Genomic DNA, 20,310 nt, shown 5'->3' on the forward strand with positions numbered 1-20,310 from the left:
TGGTTGGGCCCCTTTATTTGAATCTCATAAAGACATTTGTTTATGAAGAGGCTTATGGATGGGAAATGAGAAATATGTATTGCTGATAATTTCTGGGAAACACTGTAGAAAGGAATTTGAGGGGGAAGGGAAGGAGTGGCAGTGCTGTGGTTGGGCTGGCTGCCAGCATAGGCAAGTGCCAAAGGTTAAGGTGTAGTAACAGCAGCAAGTTACATACCTAATGTAATTATCAACCTGCTGTGTTGGGGCAAGGTGTGGCTAGACTTGTATTACTGTTTCATTGACATCACTGTGTACTTACGTGAGTCTCATTCCTAATGAAGTTTCGGAGGTCTCCATGTTTCATGTACGGAAGGACCACTAAGGGGGATCCTTCATTGGGTAAACAGATCCCCAGAAGTGACAGAACATTGGGATGAGTGAAATCTTTCATGATTATTCCTTCTTTCAGAAACTGAGCTACTTCTTCCAGGTCTGTAATTCCTAAGAAATTCAGCAATAAAAATAATTAATAATTAAAAAATAATTAAAAGAAATTAAAAAACAATTAAATAATTAATAAAATAATTTTAAAAAATTAATATAAATAATTTAAAAAAACCCAAACAAAACCTATGGTTCATTTTTGTGCAGTCTCATTGCACAACTGAAACTGATAGTGAGAAGATACAAATATGCTCCTCACCTCCCACATTGCAGCTACACTATGTGCATAGTTTTTCTTACAATGACCAAATGTACTGTTTTTAATTCAAAAAATTTTAATTAATTTTAATTACATTTCTCCTTCCCTCAGCATGAATTGAATTACAACACTTCAGTAGAGCTTTTAATAAATTCTCTTCTAGTCTCTTCCTGATTTTCCAGCATCTTTGCCTGCTGCTTAGCAATTTAACTTCCAAAAGCAAATCTCAAGGAGTCAGGAGAATAAAAAATGACACTATCTTTCCCTCATTTTTCTCTATCCTATTCTCTGCAGAGGGAATACTTGGACATTTCATTTGATGAATAAATATATGGCAATGCCTAATTGTAATCTAAAGTCATTGAAGCTGCCCTACAGATAAATTTAATCCAGCTGCAACTGAGAAGTATTATTTGTGAAAGTACACGTCACTGTAATTGATTAGTTCACCATAGTTTGGAATTATGGTAATGTCTCACTCTCAAACACGTAACTTACTATTCAGTGACTTCACAGCGCAGTGAATTTTCCTGCCGTCATTATCCAGCAGTGTTCCATGGTACACACACCCAAAATGTCCTGTGTAAATAATAAGCAAGATTAGCTTTAGTAAAATTAGCCTTCTGTTGCTTTCCATTAGGTAGCAATTAAACTTTAAGTAAATGATCACACTTTATTTTGTCCAATTCCCAACACTTGTAGTGTTAACCGGAACTAGCACATAACAGTCATTACATAAAGCCATCATTACATAAATGAAAACTATTTGCAACATAATTGATATTTCTTGTTCTAGATGAAGTATATAAATAATGACAAGGCTGGCACCACAGCTCCTTCATATTATTAATGACCATGCACACAAAATTATGCATCAGCCCATTCCCACCATACTGTCCCACTGGATATATGTTGAATGGAGGCACTGGAAGGCGCTAGGCAGCAGCAGTTTGAAGGAGCTGAATGCAACCACTGCATCAGTTGTTCCCAGGAGTCTGTACACCCATGTAAACTGGTTTACCAACCTGCACAGCTGTGATGTAAATGGTAATTTGAATAAAGGGGCACTGTGGCCTTATAATCTTCCTGATCTTGTTATTTCATAGAAAATGTTGAGTATTAAAAGTGGTGTGTTAGCCATGAAAGGTGTGGGAGTCACTGCACGGTTTAACCACATTGCTAGGAGGCAGTTTATTGTTTCTGCCGTTGTCTTGTTCCTAGTGCAGAGTATCACTAAAAATGATGAGCACGATTTGCCTTCTTGCTGACAGACTAAGCAGTGAAATAAGCTGGCAAGGACACATAAATCCTTCCTGAACCTGTGTTTTTCTGTCAAGAAAATGGAATAGTCTGCAGAAAGGAAAGACCTACTGTGAGAAGTTAGCTTGACCTATTTGGGAAGCATAGAGAACTTCAAGCTTCAGGCACGTCCATTAAATAATCCAGATCAAATTATGTACATATAATGGTGACTTTCCTTCATAGATGTACTATTTAATGAGCACTTTTAAAACACTAATATTTGCAGTCAAAAACAAAGAAGTCTTGTGTGTGTGTGTATGTGCACACAAGTTCTTCAGAGAGAACAAGATTAATTCCACTAGGTTCCAGCCATAAGTGCTGGTCAGAGCCCAGCTGGCTTTGACTTTGGCTTGGGGTAAAATTAATATAAACTTTGTTTTATAAAAGCAACTCAAATCCCATCAGACCACAGCTTGCTTGGAGCCTGGGCACAAGTCCTAAAGCTTGGATCGGGTGTGTCTGAAACATTTTTGGGTTTGGCCCATTTCTGGTTATGGAGGTGAAAATTAAAACAGGTTAATTATGTTGGTGTCATTCCTGATATTTTTCAACATTCAAAAATGGGAAATTACTTGGCCTTCTCTGAAACAAGAAAGAAAAGCAAAAGGCCCACCCTTGCTTTGGGGATGATGAAGTGTAATACATGGAAGGGAAACACACTGACTGTATGTTTGATTTGTGGCTATTTTGCTGCAGAAACAACATTAAGAATATAATTTATAGTGGTTTTTTTTTTTTTTTTTTTTTTTTTTTTTTTTTTTTTAATCAAGATTCTGTTACTCAAATGCATCTCTTGAATGTGATCCGTAGAAGTACTGAAAATCCTGTTTCCACTTGGTTTATTGGTAGGTACTCAACAGCGTATGTTTTAATAAATGTCACTAACAGAAACACTGACTTGGACTTTGAATGTGAGAGAGAACTCATTCAAAAAGACGTAGAGAAATAAGGGTGATGGGAAAAAAATCAGAAAAATGGGAAACTTACTCAACTTGCTGTTGGGATGAGAGAGGAATGGAGGGGAATAGAGAGACTTCAGTAAAAGGAAACAGTGAACACTTCAAAGCTGGGGGAAACTTGTGGAGAACATGCAGGTGTACACATCCACCTGGCCCACAGGGACTTTTACTGAAAGCACTTAGTGACTGAGGGGATTTCAGTGCCGTGTAGCAACCCTGACAGCTTTGGTGCTCGGAGTTTAAGACTCACTGATGCCTCCTCTTTGGCATCCCTTGCCATTTAGACACACGCCTTTGGCTTATGCAGTATTCTGCTGTAGTTTCACTCCATCTCTGCAGCCTCATAGATAAGACTGAGCTTTTTGGTGGCCTGGAAGAAGGCAAGAATGAGGCAGTTGAGGGGAGTCTGCAAGTATCTTGAGATTGAAGGAATCTCATTAAATGCCAGGCTCGCTCCCCCTTCCTTGAACTCATCAAGCACACACCACTTCATACAGCTTGAAAATGAGTCTCCTTGGTTGTCCTCTTGATTTGGTGAATGGGATGCTGTGCCATAAGAGGAAAAAGCTCGAAAAACTCCCATATATATACCTAATTCACAATGGTTTACGATGACTGAATATGCAAAAAGAACAACAGTTTGCAATCACAGTACCCACCTCTTCCTATTACTTCGCTGAAATGTACAATCAGGCTATCAGCACCAATAACAACGTGCTGGACTTCTTTGACCAGGTCAGGATTTAAGGCACTGATATCGATGTGGACGTTAGTTTGAAGAAGAGGACTGGCTAAATCTGAGTCCCCACTGGACAAAATTGGGGAGAGGTCAGAGTGAGGATATTGGGCAGGTCTGCACGATCCATTCTGAGACATGCTTGGGAACTGATCTGCAAGATGAACATAAACTATTATAGTACTTTCAGGATTCACCCCAGAAAATGAAAGGCTTCGTTTCATTGACAAGCAAGGGTTTGACTTTACCATTTGAAAACAGTTTGCTTTTGCAAAAGATTTTCTCACAAGGGAAAATGAAAATAAGCACTGCTAATCTGCCAGACTCCAGGGAAACCATGCCACTAGAAACTTATGCTCGTCTCAGCTCTACTTTTATGAAAGCAAATGGACAAACTTTCCACTTTTATAAAGGGACAGAACAAGATCTTGTCACTTCTTGCCAAGTGCTGTTTACAGCATTTCTAGTAACTGTGAGTAATAGGAGTAAAATGGGAAACATGGTAGAGATGGGAGAGAAGGAAGTTGTGAACAATTAAAAGCATGAAACCTACTGTCATGTTTTAGTTTGGTAGGTAACTCTACTTTTCATGCAGGTTTCCAAACTGCTGGTGACTCGCTATATTTATCCATTGGTAAATATTCAACCAGGGAAATGCCTAGAGGTGATTCATATCCTGTAGCTCCTGAAGATAATACAGTTGGTGCTACTCATGAAAATAACATGAGCCAGCTGATTTAAAATAGCAGAAATTAAAATGTTTCAGTCAAGCAAGAAGTATTTATTTGAGAAAATTATTTTTGTCAACACTGTGTCCAAGTATGTTAAATTGCTTTTGTTTAAAGGATTTTTTCCTGGCATTCTATGTAATGGAATCAAGGAAATGAGTTTAATTTACACTAATTTCAGTTTGGAATGATTCCAGTGGAATCTGTGAAGAGAATTTAGCACAAGGTCAAAAAGAAAAGAGGAGAATAAATTTAACAACAGAAATTATCAGCTATTTTATTGCATAGACATGGTTTATATATTTATGTGTAAAACCTGGGAGGTTTTCACATAGTGTTGTTACCACACTAGGTAATGAGAAAAACTCACCATTGCTCCACCTGGAAGAAAAACCAAAAACTCTTCCATTTACAAGCCCCAGTTATGTCACCAAAAGCGAGTACCTACTTAATAGCCACGGTAAAATTAGCTATGGTTGTGAATTAAATTTTATAGCTCCTGCGTGTGTTTGTCTTAAAACATTCCTGTCATTTTATACTTCTATAGTAAATGAAGTGAATTGCTTCCTCATAGCAATATTCAGTGAACAAACCTCCTTCTCTGGGGCATTCTCTGTGGTGCTTTGCCAGTGCAGAATGGCCCCTCAGATTTACCTTCTACTAAGGATCTTTGCACAGTCTTGTCTCTCGTACCACCTTCCCTTCTAACACTGGCACAGGCTTTCCTTTTCCTTCAGGAATCTTTCAGTCAAGAAGCTTCCTGTGCCAGTTGTCAGCAGCAAATATAAAATCAGAAAGGAAGCTGGAAACTGGCCCGGCTACTAACAAAAATCTGTGATATCTCAAATATCTTAATATAGTAGATCCTATTAGTTAAATATGTTTAATGGCGATCAGAGGACATGGACTCCACACTTCTTAAAGGACATGTTCACTCTGAAGTGGTTTGCTAAGTCCATTAGAGTCCACTTTCAAACAGTATTACATAGTATGGAAACATATTTAGCACAGGATTAATCTTTCCTTATACTCCCAGACCTGTAAGGGAGCACTGTATTTTCTGGGCCTGGCATTCTAGCACACATGGATCTCCACTTGAACTGTGACATTTTACACAGCCCTTTATCTTAAACTTTAAACTGAACAATTTTAGGTGATACAACTCACCATTTTATAGGAGGATGATGAACAGACCACAGAATATCAGTTTACAGAAGTTTCATTTCCAATTTGAACTGACCGATCTACTTTATAATGACTGTATTAAGTCACTGATGCACACTGAAACTAAAACCACTCGCGATCCTTAAAACCATGTTTTTAGACTGGATTTGATCATAATGTGGCAAACTTCATGATAATACAAAATCATTATATCCATTAGCTCCTAATTAATTGTGGAACATGCTTCTACTAATAGCATTTTATTAAATTCCTGAAAATGGAGTAGACTAAAAGCAAAAATTATTTTCACCTTAATTTTGGGAAGCATCTGAGAACCTCAGTTCAAATAGTAAACCTGTGAACACGTGATAATCCCATTCAATGGAGACACGGTCAAACAGTCCAAATGGCTGCAATCCGAAGGCAGAGGAAAAGCAAGATGCATAAAATGGCACAGTCTGTACAGACTCATAGTAGAGACCTACCTTCAAGGAATGTTGACCTGTAATCTACAGATTCACTGGAGACCATTTCTGTTGTTGGACTGACACTCCTTGCACTCACCAGCCTGTCCAGGTGAGGAGTGTGCACTCTGCCATCATAGCGCACCAGGTCACTTCCCAGATCTGAATGGGAAGGAGAAAGAAATATTGTAACACACTCATGTTTACTGAATGCCAACTTTAACTTAGTTACTTGTTTAATTTTAGATGTTCCTCTCTTCTGGGAAAAAGGTCAGTTTGTGTCTGAGGAAATATAAGCTGGGCTATTTGAAATATAGGCTTCAGCTATTTGAACAGGACAAGATTTGATGTAATGTGTTAATGTCCCATTCTTGGCCATACTGAAAAATCCAAGGGAGATCTGAAGGCTTCAGGACAAGTTTCATGACTGGACTGCGATACCATGATACCACATCAGAACAAAATCAGGTTGTATAGCAGCTCCCTCCTCCTTCCCACTTGCATACTGCAGCAGTTTCCACTACAAGGAAAGGGGCCAGAAAGGAGGCAAACTTTCACCTAGATCCTGATTTGAGTGAATGGGACACTGCAGCGCTCTGTCTTGCACAACCGAGGCTCAGTGTGGGGACTTATGACACTGGATGAAGCTGAAGTACATGTGGTTCCATGTGTGCCATCTACTTGCCCCTCTTGTAAGGGTGACTGGGAAAATGAAGTTACCGCGTTTCCCTAATAGCTCAGAATTTCCTCCTGCAGGCACAGTGCGACCCTTCACCCAGCTCAGGCAACAGCCAATGGTTGAAATGCGTCTAAACATTGGACTAGGTTGTGAAACTTCAGCTAACGGGTTACGGAGGGGCACCGCACAGAACTTAAATAGAGCATAAATTAATGCTTTTAAAAAAATCTTAGATATAACAACCGAACGATTGATTGGAGTTCATTATGACGGACCTTTAATCTGTTTCTTCTTCCTTCTCCAGAGAAAAAACACCAAAAAGATAAAAATTAAAACAGATGTTGAAACAACTCCAGCAATCAGTCCTGTGAAATTCTGATCTTGCCGGATCAGCACTTTCCCAATAACTGTTGACAAAACTTCTTGCTTCCACTGGAAAGAAACAAACAAACAACGACAAGTGAAAAAAAAAAAAGTAGTGTGATGATCTCAAAAGACAAGTAAGAAATAGATTATTAGTACTGAATATAAACTGATATATCCCATATGAAATACATCTTGATTTTATGATGCTCTACTGAGATAAGGCACTGGCAGCGCAGAAGCGATTTTATTGGTGTCTGTGAAATCAGATCTGTGTGCTTATGATACATTGCTTGCTTTCAGGAGCTCTGGTGGGGACACAGCTAAGTGTGTGCCACACCACACACACAGCACTCTCACACACACATCATAACAGGGTTACATTGCTGTCAGATGCTAACTAAAAGTACCAAATTCATATATTCACTCAGATGTGTGGGCCTATGGATACATGAGCTGAGACGTACACTTAAAAAAAACACACAAACAAACTCAAAATGTCTTTGATATGTGTCCTTTTGGCATAGCCAGTCTGTAACGTCAAGCTGTCTTTCTGTTGACAGCGTGCCTGCATTTTAGTTCCCAAGGTCACGTGAGGCTGTCCCTTGCCAGCTTCTAGCTTGTTGACAGTTTAAAGAAACAAAACAAAACAAAACAACAACCCCCCAAATCAACAACTGAACAAAACACCAAGCAGCTAACAGGGAAAAACTGTTTCAGATCACACGGCACTAGCTCAGTCAGTTGGAATGCATTTGGCCATCTTTTCTCCTCCTCCTGTGGAATTCATTCCTCTGGGTACTGTAATGATGGATTTGCCCGTCAAAAGAGCAAATTTTCTTGTTCGCTGGGCAGACTTCAATTTCTGAGGCTTCTTGCCAGTAAACAAGAAGAAACCTTATTTAACCCCTTTGTGTTGTACTCTGTTCTACATATGGAATACGTGGCGCACATATCTGCTGCTTAGAGGTTATGACCTACTGCCACGTAGTAGCACAGATTGAATGAAACTGAGTATGTAAAAATACAAATAGGTACAGAATGTAAAACATGAGCAAATATTGTACAAAAACAGGCATTTACAAGTCTGGGAAATAGATCTGCCAGAAGGGAGCTGCACCTCATTCTACAGTTTGTCCGATATGCCCAAGATATTGATTTCTTACTTTTCAAAGCAAATTTATATTAAAACGAATTAACATTTAGTGTATTGAAATGAATTATTACTATTTAGATTGTAGTAACACATGAAAATACCATTCAGAAGACAGAGTCTCACTGAGATGAGTGCCATAAAAGCACAGAACAAGATGATGGTCCCTGCTCCAAAGAGCTTACACAGACTTTGATCCTGGTCAGACTTAGATGACTGTTAATGTTTACACTGTTTTCAGTGAATTTGAGCCCATGCTCAGCAAATTTAATTTGTTAATCCCCTGTGATGTTAGATATTTCTATAGTTTAAAATGCAGAAATGTTGAAAGATTTTCGTTCTATTCTATGAATCAGGAGGTCAAAACAATCCAAAATTTCAATCTGCAGTAGAATTGTGAACGATGGGAATGAGAGCACATTTACAAGAGAGATGAAACTCAAACATTTGATCTCAGTGTCCACATCTTGCAAAACTAATGAAATTATACATGTATAAAATAGGAAAGAAATAATTCAGAAAGGATCCAATCCTATTGTCTGTATCACAGGGTTTTCTTTTGTTTGTTTGTTTGTTTGGGGGAAAAAAAAGACTTATGAACTCCTAAGAAAAAACACTCCATTACAAACTCTTGTTCTTTCCCACATGGCACTTTTTGTCTTTGGTTTAAGAAACAGCATTTTATTTCCGTCGTTCTTAGTTTAGATTCTGCTTTGTGCCCAGTGCTCCAAAAAGTCTCCGCACAAACAGGTAACGGCCATTACGGTGATAATATTTCTTTCAAAATAGTTGATATTATTTTAATTTCCGTCCCAAACAAACAGAGATTGAGATGGAAATATCTATGACAACAACACTGAGCTTGTATTTGAAGTCTGTAAATTCAGTAGTGTCACTGGGATTGATAATAGGCGACATTAATATCACACGTGCAGTGTAGATGCCTCACCTCTATATTTAGCTCACTGTTGGATTTCAGGAGATCGCTCGGAACTGTGCACAGAATTGTTTGTGACTGCAAGAGGAGGTTTTCACAGCTTTTATTTCCAACTTTTAGCACCTCTCCTTTGACAGCTTCTGAGTCAATATAATTTCCCTTGGAAAATAAAATAAAATAAGATCAATTTAATATTACAAAACATCCTCAAAAAAGTTAGGGAGGGGGGCTTTTATTACCTCAGAAAATGTTTTTAATGAAAAAAAAACAAACCCACAACTGCAAAATAAAGCAGACTAATACAGGTTTACATTGACAGACAGGCCAGCAAAGGGGGGATAATAATGTTTAAAGGATAAAATCTCCTGTCACGACTACTCACACAGCCCATAAGGACTTCTTAAAATGCAAATGTTTAAGGAATAATTTCTGCTGGTCCTGTTTGGATTTTTGCATAGTTTTCACAAGAAAGAAAGCATTATGTGATCCTGTTGTTTATACAAAACGAACATTATATTATCCACAAACTAAAAGCATCTCAAATATTTTGTTTTGCAAGTGATTATGGCCGAGGGAGTGAAGCTCTCAAAAAGGAGTGACTGAATTATAATAATAAAAAATGCACAAATCTGTTAAAATCACATTCCACAGACCAAAGAAGAACAAACCCAGTTAAAGATGACAGCATGAAAAGTGCACTCCCTGCACAGAAAACCTGCCTTCACATCCTAGACTTGGATGAAATATTATTCCTTCTGGTATTGTGACAGTGGTGTCCGAAGACCAAGGTCAGGATCTTTTATGCTTAAGACTACATTGGTATTTAGGAAGCTACAGTGCTGCCCTGACCCATTTACAGTCTAGCTTAAGATAAGATGAAAGAACAGGCATATTATGAGGGAGTAAAAGGGAAGAAGGATAGACGGGGAGTAACAGTAATACAGTCTATTGATGTGGGCTGGACTGGGAGTTTTTTCACAAGACAGGAGGAAAGAGTCATGCCTGACACTGCTGTGAGGCCTCGTCTACTGAAAAGAAAATAAGCATCCCATTCTGAAGAGCAAAATAAATGTTACTTTGGAAATTGGTTTTTTTTAGGTTTGCTGCAGAAAGAGGCTGACCTCTGGGGAAACTATAATAAAAATAAAGAAGAGCCAGTTTGACAGCCTATTTTGACTGGCAAAGCCATATCCCAGGTGAGTGCTTTTTAATTGCTGGCCAAAAAAGTCCATTTTTCTTTTTCTTCTTCTTCTTTTTATTATTTTTTTTTAATATCTACTTGGAGCCATTCTCTTTGGTGCTGAATATTCAACAAGCCAGGCACTGACTGGTGGTTTAATGCTTATTAGTCTGGAAACTTACTGCTGATTGTGAACCATTCAAGTTCAAATCTTTCCTTTGACTCGTTTACCTCAAAAGACCTCAGCTTGGGTCTTCCATGTTCAGGACAAACACATTATCACTGTGAATGTGGATGAGTGGCCTCTCTTTTTCTTATGCACCAGATCTTAGAACATTTCTTCTACCAAAACTGCTGCTTAGCCAAAAGAAATACTCATTCTGTTATTTCCCAGTGCGGTCTTTAGTTACAGTGAAGACAGGTGTGGCAGAGAACACTCAAACGTGATGTGAAACATGGAATCTGTGCTGCTTATTTATCTGGTGAAAAATTAATAAATACATGCTAGTCATGTAGGCCTAGGCCTCTTATGTAAGCATGCAGAGACCCGGCACTGGCTTTGTGTATCAGCACAACCCCTGACCAGGCCAGGTCTCTGCAGGTGATGTGTAGCTCTGGCAATGGCCTGAAGAAGCAAAAGAAAAGAACAGACACAGAAGTAAAGCAAGGCCCCTTTCTCACCAGTGCCTCTTCTGCTTGCATTACTGCTCCAGGCTTGGGCAGAGGCAAGCTGTGGGATTGCTGCTGCAGCCATCAGAGAGGAAGGGTAGTGGCCTGGCACACAGTCCCCAAACCTTGGGTCTGCTGCAGCACATCAGAAGTCATTCCTGCATCAAGAGGCTGTTGAAGAACATTCTCAAGAGCTCCCAAAGTGATGTCCCCAGCAGAGTTAGGGCACGTTTCCCCTTGGCAAATGTGGGCTGCTGAGTGATACCAATATAGGGGTTACCCTGTCATCACAGTGTGTTATTGCTTGCAGTGTCTACAGACAGGCTGTTTGCTTGACGTGACTTTGGTCAGAAATTCCCAACTGCACAAAGTGGACTGAGTGAAGGAGCTAGTCCTCTAAAAAGCTGTCAGTTTCTTCCTGGTCCAGATCAGTAGCTCCTGTGGAAGGCTGTGAGCAGATTCTTTAGCGGATTCTGTGCTTCACTCTTCCCCGACAGTAAGATTTTCCTACTCTTTGAGCTTCATGTATTGGCAGGAGATGGGAGCACTTCTAAAGTAACGTCTCTGTGGTGTTGAAGCAGTGAAGTGCCTCAAGCCACTCTGCTGTGACCGCTCTGACCGGGGCATGGCGGGCACTGAGAGACTTCAAAGAGTCACATACTTGGCAGAAGAAGACAGTGATGATGTGGGTCCTTAAGAGATGTGGTAGCGTGGAAGACAAAAGGGCTGGCACTGAAGACAAGAAAGGCTGGCATTTATGGTGCACAGTGCCCTGTCTGTTTTTCAGACAGAAGAGTTAATGTTTTCTTGTGCGTAACATTTTCTTACAAAAACATCTTTTGGTCATCAGGGGAAACCAAACAGTACCTTTCAATTGGGACCCACCGTCATTTGATGGAAGTTAATATGACACAGTAGATTAGTCTGATTGAAAAACTTGTGATAAAAGATTCCTCCTCCTCTCTGAAACTAATTAAGAAAAAGATAAAAGAACTTTGGTTTGGTAGAACAGCCTGTTCACTGAAGCAAGCTGCCATTTAATTTCATGCTGAGCTTGCTTAATTACCGCACAAAATATGACCATGAGGCATGTAAACTTGTATGTGTGTATTTTTGTATGTGGGTATGGGATGAGGGAAAAGTGTTGGCAATATGGCTTGTAATGATCTTTTGGCTCCCTAATATAATTTCTGAAAGCTGCCTCACTGTTTTGATAGAAGCATCCCACTGCAACTAATTCTATTTAGAGGAGGATGCTAAGCTGGGGCTTGTTCATGCTTTGTTGCGGAGACCAGCTTTTTCCAATGTCATTCTTCAGCTGATTGCCAAGAAATAATCAGGGCATTAGGCTTAGGTAGACATTTGCCTTGTGTGCCTTGACTAGAGGTGACATCAATACTACAAAATTGTTACTTGGGTCAGTTGTCAGTGGAACAGTTCTCAGCCAGCCTTCCTCATCTCAGTGGCTTCTTCCTGACAATAAATAGCACCAGGGAGTTTTCCTTAAGGAAGAATAAAAGATCCAAGAGCAAGAGAGGAGAGCTAAAAAAAACAAACAAACAAACAACAAATACCTGATTTTTAACCTTAGTTCCTGGAATGATTATGAAATAAGTTAACCGGGAAGCTTTTCCAGGTAGATGAAGGACAGGAAGGCAGTTGGGAATAGCCAGAACTTCCCCAAGGGCAGATTTTGCTTGAGTGGCCTGATTGCCCCCTATGAGGAAATGGGTGGCTCTGTAGATGAAATGAGAGCCCTTGAAAATGTTTGCCTTGCTTTCAGCAAGGTTTGCAACACAGTCTCTCCTAGTACTGAAAACATATTGACTTGATGCAGGCTGGATGAGGGGAGTATAGACTGGGTAAAGAAAATAAGTGCATCATCAACTCAAAGATTACAAGTCTAACAAGTGGCATTTTTCCAGGGCTGATGCTGGGACCAACAGTGTTCAAAATATTCATCAACAACCCGGACAAAGGAACAGCTCATCATATACTTAAGCAACAGCACATACTTGTGATGGAAGGAAGTGATTGTTCTCCTCTGCTCTGTGCATGCAAGGCCACGCCTGAATAATTGTGTTGAATGTTGGGCCACATAGTAAAAGGGCAGTAATGTCAAACTGATAGAAGTACAGAGAGCTGCTGATAAAGAAAAGGGGCTGAATTCAGCACAGGATGCACAAAGTGAGGCTAGGGGAGCTGGATTTTTCTTTTCTGAACTGTAAATTCTCCATCCTTGAAGAATTTCAAAACTCATCCGGACAAAGCCATAAGCAACCTGACCTAATTTTAAACTTAGCACCACTTTGATCAAGGGAGTTAGACTATGAAGACCTCCAGAGGTTCCTTCCAATCTAATTTATTCAATGTTTCTTCTTAAATTAGTCTTGTTTCTTTCCAATTGGTTGATATGTATGACCTGGAAACAACTGGAAACTGCTGCTGTCACTGCACAGAGGCACTGAGCCATACAGAAGCTATGTATTCCCAGCTCTATGCTAATCCGCACACCAGCACTCTTTTTAGTGTGTCTCTATGAACAGGCAAACATTTACTCTGTGGTGAGGAAGAGGTGACTGGTTGACTAGGAGCTCCAAGCAGAAAAACAAAATTAAAAAAACCTCTAGACTGATTATTTGTAACCTGCCCACCTCACGTGGTGGTGTCAGATCACATCAGAGAGTTCGACTGGGACCCAACATGACTAGGAGAGTCTCTCAGGTAAGCCCTTCTGCTTTCCTGCAGCCTAGAAGTTGGCTCATTGGACCATCTTGGAGTAAAAAACCTCAGAGCTCCCAGATTTCATGGCTGTATAGAGGGAAAGTTTTGGTTTAAAGAGCGATGGAGCAGGTACCCCATTAAGGGAGATTCTTTTCTCTACAAGTTTCATTGTTCCATATAAATTATAAATATCCCATGGAAATTAATTTTGTCCTAAGTTAGAATTCCCTGTATTTTTATCCCATTTCTTTCTGAAATTCTAAATCAGAAAAGTACTAAATTTCAGGTTCACAAGTTAATTTAACTTTCTCTGCAGTACTCTTGTACAAAGAAGCCTGTGAAGGCCCCAAACTCCTGAGAGATGGCTCTCAATGCCCACTAGGCTATTTTCAGTGCTCTTTTAGCTAGCACTCAGTATTAACTTTGCATTTTTCATGGATCCATAAATATTTATGCTACATTGGTGGCTGATCTTCAGTGATTGTGCACAGACCAGAATTTCCCTCAGCTTTAGAAAGCCAAAACTGCTGGGACATTTCTTAAACATAACTCCACATCACCCATGAGGAAGAGCACAAAACTGTATGACAGTAAGAGCTGGGACAAACACTGACCACACACTTCAAGTTCTGGGCTGCTGGCCATGTTTAATCATAGAGTGGTGACACAGCCTGTAGCAGTCGGATTTTGCTACAGTTGTCTCACTCACTGCTGAGAGGTTGGGGAAAGCCCCTCTCCCCTCCACACCTGATGTCAGCAACCACCCTAGAATGTCTTTGGTTTCACCTCTTTATATTTTAAGTTGTGACAATGTGAGGTTTGAATGAAAGCAGTATCAAAACCACCCTGCTCCATTCCTCTCTGCCTTTGTTTCCTTGGGGCTTCCTCTAATCTATCAACAGGTCTGTTCTGCAGTACAGTGCTGATGTGCACTTCACAACCTTCAGTGGGGGTATGAGTACTTCCACTGAAAAGTGAATAATTTAAAAACTTATTTCAGCATTTCTTACCTTAATTTCCAGAACATTTGGGTTGCTCCTTGAGATGAAGACTGGCTTTTCAAAATGTTTAAATACAGGATTATTCACATAATCAAAATCAAAGTACAGAGAGCTGACGCCATCAAAAATAAAGAATACTTTGGTTACAAAGGGTGGTTGAAGATTGAAGGCTTTCAGGGAAGGAGTTGTACAGCAGATTATCTCTGAGCTGGAACGGTGGCTACATGCCTGTAAGAAAGGAAGGATTGGAGTAAGTACGTGCATAGGAAGTAACTGATGAACATAGCTGTTGTTAAACAATACACATATATTAAAAAAATAAACACCAGAGGTCTTGTTCTTCTTTAACCAAAGCAAAATCGTGATCAAGGCTGCTCAGCGTTTGTTTAGAGTGGGGAGAAGGGTGTAAAAACTCAGTGGTGTTTGCGCTCTTGTTGAGGAAATGTTCAAGTAAACAAGCTTCCTGGCCTGATTGTTCACAGCACTTTTAAAGTAAATATTTTGAAGATAATTAGTGGAAAATGATTTCCAATGCCAAAGACCATCAGGAGGCTACCCTTTCACTGGGCTGTATGGGGACACAAAGCAACCATAACTCAAATATCCAGCCTGTGTCAGTGCGAATACAACATGGGTTTATCTGCCTTTTATACTACCAAAGCGATAGCAACAGACCAGAGGATAAGTTAAAAATAAGGCAAATGCATCTGACTGAAACAGTGGAAAATAAAAGTACGCCATGTTTATTCATGGCGTTGCTGAGCTATGTTTTTTCCAGAAAGCTATTAAGGACTCTGAGAAAGTGCTTCAAAGCCAAAACTATTGTGGGAATTGGCCTATGAAAGTTCAGCACAATGTATCTTCTTTCTAAAACAGTGTGTGTAGGACCCCAGTATCGTGGCATTTGGTGCTTAGGTATAACACAAGTAGGTCCCTCTGGGAAGTGCTGACAGAAGGACGTGCTTCACGCTGTGTATCCCTGGATGAGTGGGGATGAAGGGTTTGCCTTTCAGTGCAGCGTGAAAGCTGCCTGACAACACGCGTGAAGCAGCACTTTCCCTTCACTCTGCACTTATTCCCACTAAGGGTGTGCTCTGGACCAAGCAATGCTTCTCAGGGGAAAAAAGCTCTCTTGCTCCAGAAGACCTCCTAGGGAGTGCACTGTGCCCTGGAACTGTGAATCAGAAGTTGTGTAGCCAGGGTGCTTCCTTCCATCCAGCAGCACCCTGACACAGGTTTCTTGAGACAGACAAGATGGATCAGTGCCCTTCCTGAAAGGACTTGAGTGTTGAAAGGAAGGCAGCCTGATCTGAAGCTGAGTCAGGTCAGTTTACAGGGATAATGTGAATCCTTGCAGCTGGGATTCCTCCAGCCTTCATCCAGACACCCAGACTGCAGTTAGTTCTCTGAATTCCCTTGATAGCAGAGGAGGGGTTCATCCCATCTGTTTTAGACAAGTTTAAATAGATGAACAGCACTCTCTAAGTATCAACCTTTCTGTCTTGAGTTTAGGGTGTTCTAGATAACTAATTTGATTATATTGTCAACAGCACATCTACAAGCATCGATAGGCAGGGTGATGGGTGCTGGGCAACATCACACACATTGCAGAGAGGCTCTTTTGTGACTGTGTTGCATTCTCCCTTCGCTGTGCCTCCCCTTCATGCCTCCTGCAGTGGATACAGTTGAAGGACTTCTGGCACAGAGCTGCTTCAGCTCCACAGTACTTTTGCATAAGCCTTGTATAAGTACTTCCCCGTACACTGTGCTCTGAAAGCAGACATTACATTGTTCTTTATTTTAAATAGAGTAGCTGACATGTGGCCCAGTAACAATGGGGCTTATAAACTAGTCATCATAAATCTTACATTTGATCTGCACGATATTTTCCTGTAAAACCGACAGTGCTGTTGAATACCTTGGTGCATAAAGGGAGGGCCTATATATATATATATATATATATATATGTAAGACACACATATATATTCTGCTTTGTTTTGCAAATTAAATTGGTTCTCGTTATAAAATGCTGTCTGAAGAAGTTGTGAAATTGGTTCACATTTTTCTCTAATATGTTAAATGAATGCAATGTAATTTTGCTTTGTTTCCAATCAGTGACATAGCATTTCAAGCTATATCAATTATGTACTCACATTAACTTGAAAAGTAAGATTAAATTAGATAACTGCAAATCAGTGCTTTTTTTTTTTTTTTTTTTTTTTTTTTTTTTTTTTTTTTTTAAATCACCGTAGCAATTCTATTTCTTTGCATAATATTATGAAATCTTAAATCTGCCCAGAAAAACATGTTTAAGGTTCTGAAACTGAGCATTCGACATCTGGAGCTCTACCCCAAGGTTGACATATCTGTGAGCTGTGAGGTTTGTACTCAGTTAAATAACTCAGAGTAGCTCTCCGTAATGAAAGGGGAACTTGCACCCATGCAACTAACAGCTCACGTAGATTCCTGATTCAGGAATAGTTGTGCACCCCCTATAACAAATAGCTGATCTGCAGGACACAAGTCAAGGCAGAATTTCCCTTTGTTTTCTTGCAGTATCAGATAATTTTTGTACTCTCTCTTCTGAATGCCTTGCTACAGACCATTTACCACAGCTCATGCTTTGTTATATCACATGGGTGTGGAAATTGATTTGAATCAGTACTGTAATAATCAAATGCATCATTAATATAATGCATGACCGAGTCATATTTTTCCACAATATATGAATATTCGTAAAGTTATATATCATATTGTGTCAATTCTAAAAAGAGATTACTAATACATATATATAATTATAAAACCAGTTACGTCCTGGGTAATCATTATATTTATTTGATTAATGTAAATTCATTAGACTTTTTATCTACTGTAGAGCAGTGATGTCTGTTAAATGAATAGCAGTGGTATTCATAACTTTGTTTGTGGCTATCTATTAGAATCAGATACTTTACTTTATCAGGCTGGTCTCTGAAGAGGATGCTTTCAGAGAATGATAAAAATCTAATAATACTCTTTGGAGGGGATGCAATGTGACTGATTGGTAAGGTCAAGAAAAATCTTATTTGCGATGCCCTTATTGGTACATGATTTGACATGACATTTTTACCTTGAAATTGGTTTTAGCAATTGAAGAATATGATGGTTTAGTTTTCAAGAAATATTGGATTGAGGATCTATAAGAAAAAAACAAATTCAATCTCTTGCCTACTCAATTAAGATACTGCCTATCACCTGGCACCTTTAACTTTTATTTAATTAGGCTTTAGATTACATTCCCTTTAAAAGCCAAACCTGTGTTCTTCCTATGACTATAATTTACATCTGAAGACAATAAAGAAGAAAAGACGTAAAAATTATGAAGCATTTCATAAGCATAAATAAATACTATGCCCCAAAGGGAATAATAATCTATTGTACAATGCATATGACTCATCACTTAAAGGTATGTATTCTTGCTTCATTTGTAAAGTATGACCCTTGAGGCAATTAATTCAAACCTGACCTACAGAATCTGAACTTCGACGCCCAATTCAATTTTTTTCATCTGACATAGCTACAGGAAAAGTATGAGGGAGGATCTTGGAGCTCCAAAGGTCTCTCAGCAGCCAACCCAGATAAGAGAGGGGCAGTCGGATGTGTGTTACAGGATCTGTAGCAGTCAGAAAGGAGAAAAACACCACTTTGTCCTTTCAAAAGAAGTCTAAGCTTTTGGAATTCCAGTGAGAAATGAAAGATGAATGAGGTTAAAGGCAGACCAGGAGACTCTCCACCTGTCTCTGCCAAGAATGATTTCTCAAAAGAGAGAAATGAGAATTCAGGTCTAACTTGAGGAAAGCCCATTCAGAAGGCTTTTGTGTGGAGGTGAGAAATGCAGCAGTGACACTCAAGCAGAGTATCTTGAAAATGTTCAGGCAGCTCATGAGCTTTTGATGTCATTTCAGTTGGTTCTAATGGTTTGGCAACATTTTAATTCCAGTTGTCTCTTAGATGAAAGCACTGGAGATGATACTTTCAGTTTATCAGATTACTGAGCCAGAAAGTGGAGTAAATCCTCTTGCTCCTGCATCTGAGAGCCAGATCTTCACACAATATGACTGATACTGACCGGGAGTCCTTCAGCTCAGGATGATTAATGTATGTGATAACAATACCAGGGACCTGATGAGTTTGCAGCGGAGGCTCTTCTCTGATACCCACCACTGAATTCCTTTCTTTGTGAGAAATCTACATGAGATGCAGATGCAGCACAGAAAGAAAAGGCCATGGTTCCCCTTCATGAGGGGAGATCTTTACTGAGCTTCTGTAGCAGCACAGAGTGAACACAGATAGAAGATCTGACCCCAAGTGGTTCTGGATACAAAATCAGGAATAACTTCAATAATCCCTCACACCATCCATAGTACCCAGAGGTTTTTTTCCTATTATTATTAAATAAATCTATGATAGACCCTGTGGATGAATTCTAGGCAGTTTGATGGGTATTATGAATAAAGATTTTTAAAATGCAATTTAATTGTTCTTCCAAAGGATCCCCAAATGACAACTCACTATTGCGAACTTGCTATTATAGTCTTTCAAAGAGAAAATACTGGCCTCAGGACCTTCAAGTGCAGGAGAATCATCTAGCAGGACTTACAGAATCACAAGGTACTTATTCTGTAGACAGGCTCCTGATCAAACACCATCCCACACCATGCCCTGCTTTTACACAGAAACAGTGCAAAGAAAAAGGAAGGAATGAGTGCTATCCTTCTTGTGCATCTCACAGAGGAACTGAATGTGTGAGCAGAAGGCTTGTGCACCGTCTAGAGCTCTCAAGAGGAGGAATTTATGCAGCACTCCTCAAATTTGTATGTCCTTAATAAGAACAAATGGTCAAAAGAACTCATGAAACAGAATTAAAAAGAAACACGTTGCAAATACTGAAACATATGGCTCAATAGCTAGGACATTTTTTTCACTCATGTTGAAATGATGAATTTGAAGAAGGCAAGACATACTGACAGTGTTAGTGGAATGTAACATAAACACAATTAATATGAGCACAGTATTGAATAATTTCACCGACATTTATATAAATATGAAAAGAAAATTATAAAATTGAAGCAACTTATTTTTATGTTACAGAAGAGAAATGTTCAGGAATACTGAATTGCAAACGTGTGCAACTTCCGTGTTTCTTCTACAGGAGGCTGGCATCTGCTCCCAGAATTTTTCAGTTTCAGTGATACTGCAATTCTTATGGGGTGCTTTTCCATAGAAATTACCAGCTGTATTGCTCATCTGGAAAGAAGCAGATGCCCCAAGAAGCACAGTCTGGCTCTGTCTCCTGAGGTCTTGTGATACTGAGAACTCCCAACAGCTCCTGCTGCTTGCTGAAGTGACCCTCCGCTCACACCCTGACTACATCGGTGCTACAGGCCCCAATTAAGCTTGGCAGAATGAATTAATGGCTTGGGGACAGATAGATGACAGGAAAAGGAGAGAACTCTTAAGTCAGGCGCCACCAGTTTTAAGCCAATGGGAGAGCATCTGGGAGATGGAAGAAAGAGGGAACAGAGCT

At 39.6% G+C, this 20,310-nt stretch overlaps 1 protein-coding gene across 2 annotated transcripts in view; it reads right to left on the bottom strand.

Moving 5' to 3' along the window:
- The window catches only part of MET (MET proto-oncogene, receptor tyrosine kinase), an 87,407-nt gene that overhangs the window by 6,964 nt on the left and 60,133 nt on the right, over positions 1–20,310 (bottom strand). For both annotated transcript variants that reach the window (XM_072337474.1, XM_072337483.1), the window contains exons 11-17: positions 14,754–14,972; positions 9,183–9,329; positions 6,993–7,149; positions 6,060–6,200; positions 3,606–3,836; positions 1,184–1,264; positions 302–483 (exon numbers count right to left, since the gene is read on the bottom strand). In XM_072337474.1, coding sequence (XP_072193575.1) covers positions 302–483; positions 1,184–1,264; positions 3,606–3,836; positions 6,060–6,200; positions 6,993–7,149; positions 9,183–9,329; positions 14,754–14,972 — 1,158 coding nt within the window. The remainder of the gene's footprint in view (positions 1–301; positions 484–1,183; positions 1,265–3,605; positions 3,837–6,059; positions 6,201–6,992; positions 7,150–9,182; positions 9,330–14,753; positions 14,973–20,310) is intronic.

This window comes from Excalfactoria chinensis, chromosome 1, assembly GCF_039878825.1.
Source record: "Excalfactoria chinensis isolate bCotChi1 chromosome 1, bCotChi1.hap2, whole genome shotgun sequence".
NCBI classification, from domain to species: domain Eukaryota; kingdom Metazoa; phylum Chordata; class Aves; order Galliformes; family Phasianidae; genus Excalfactoria; species Excalfactoria chinensis.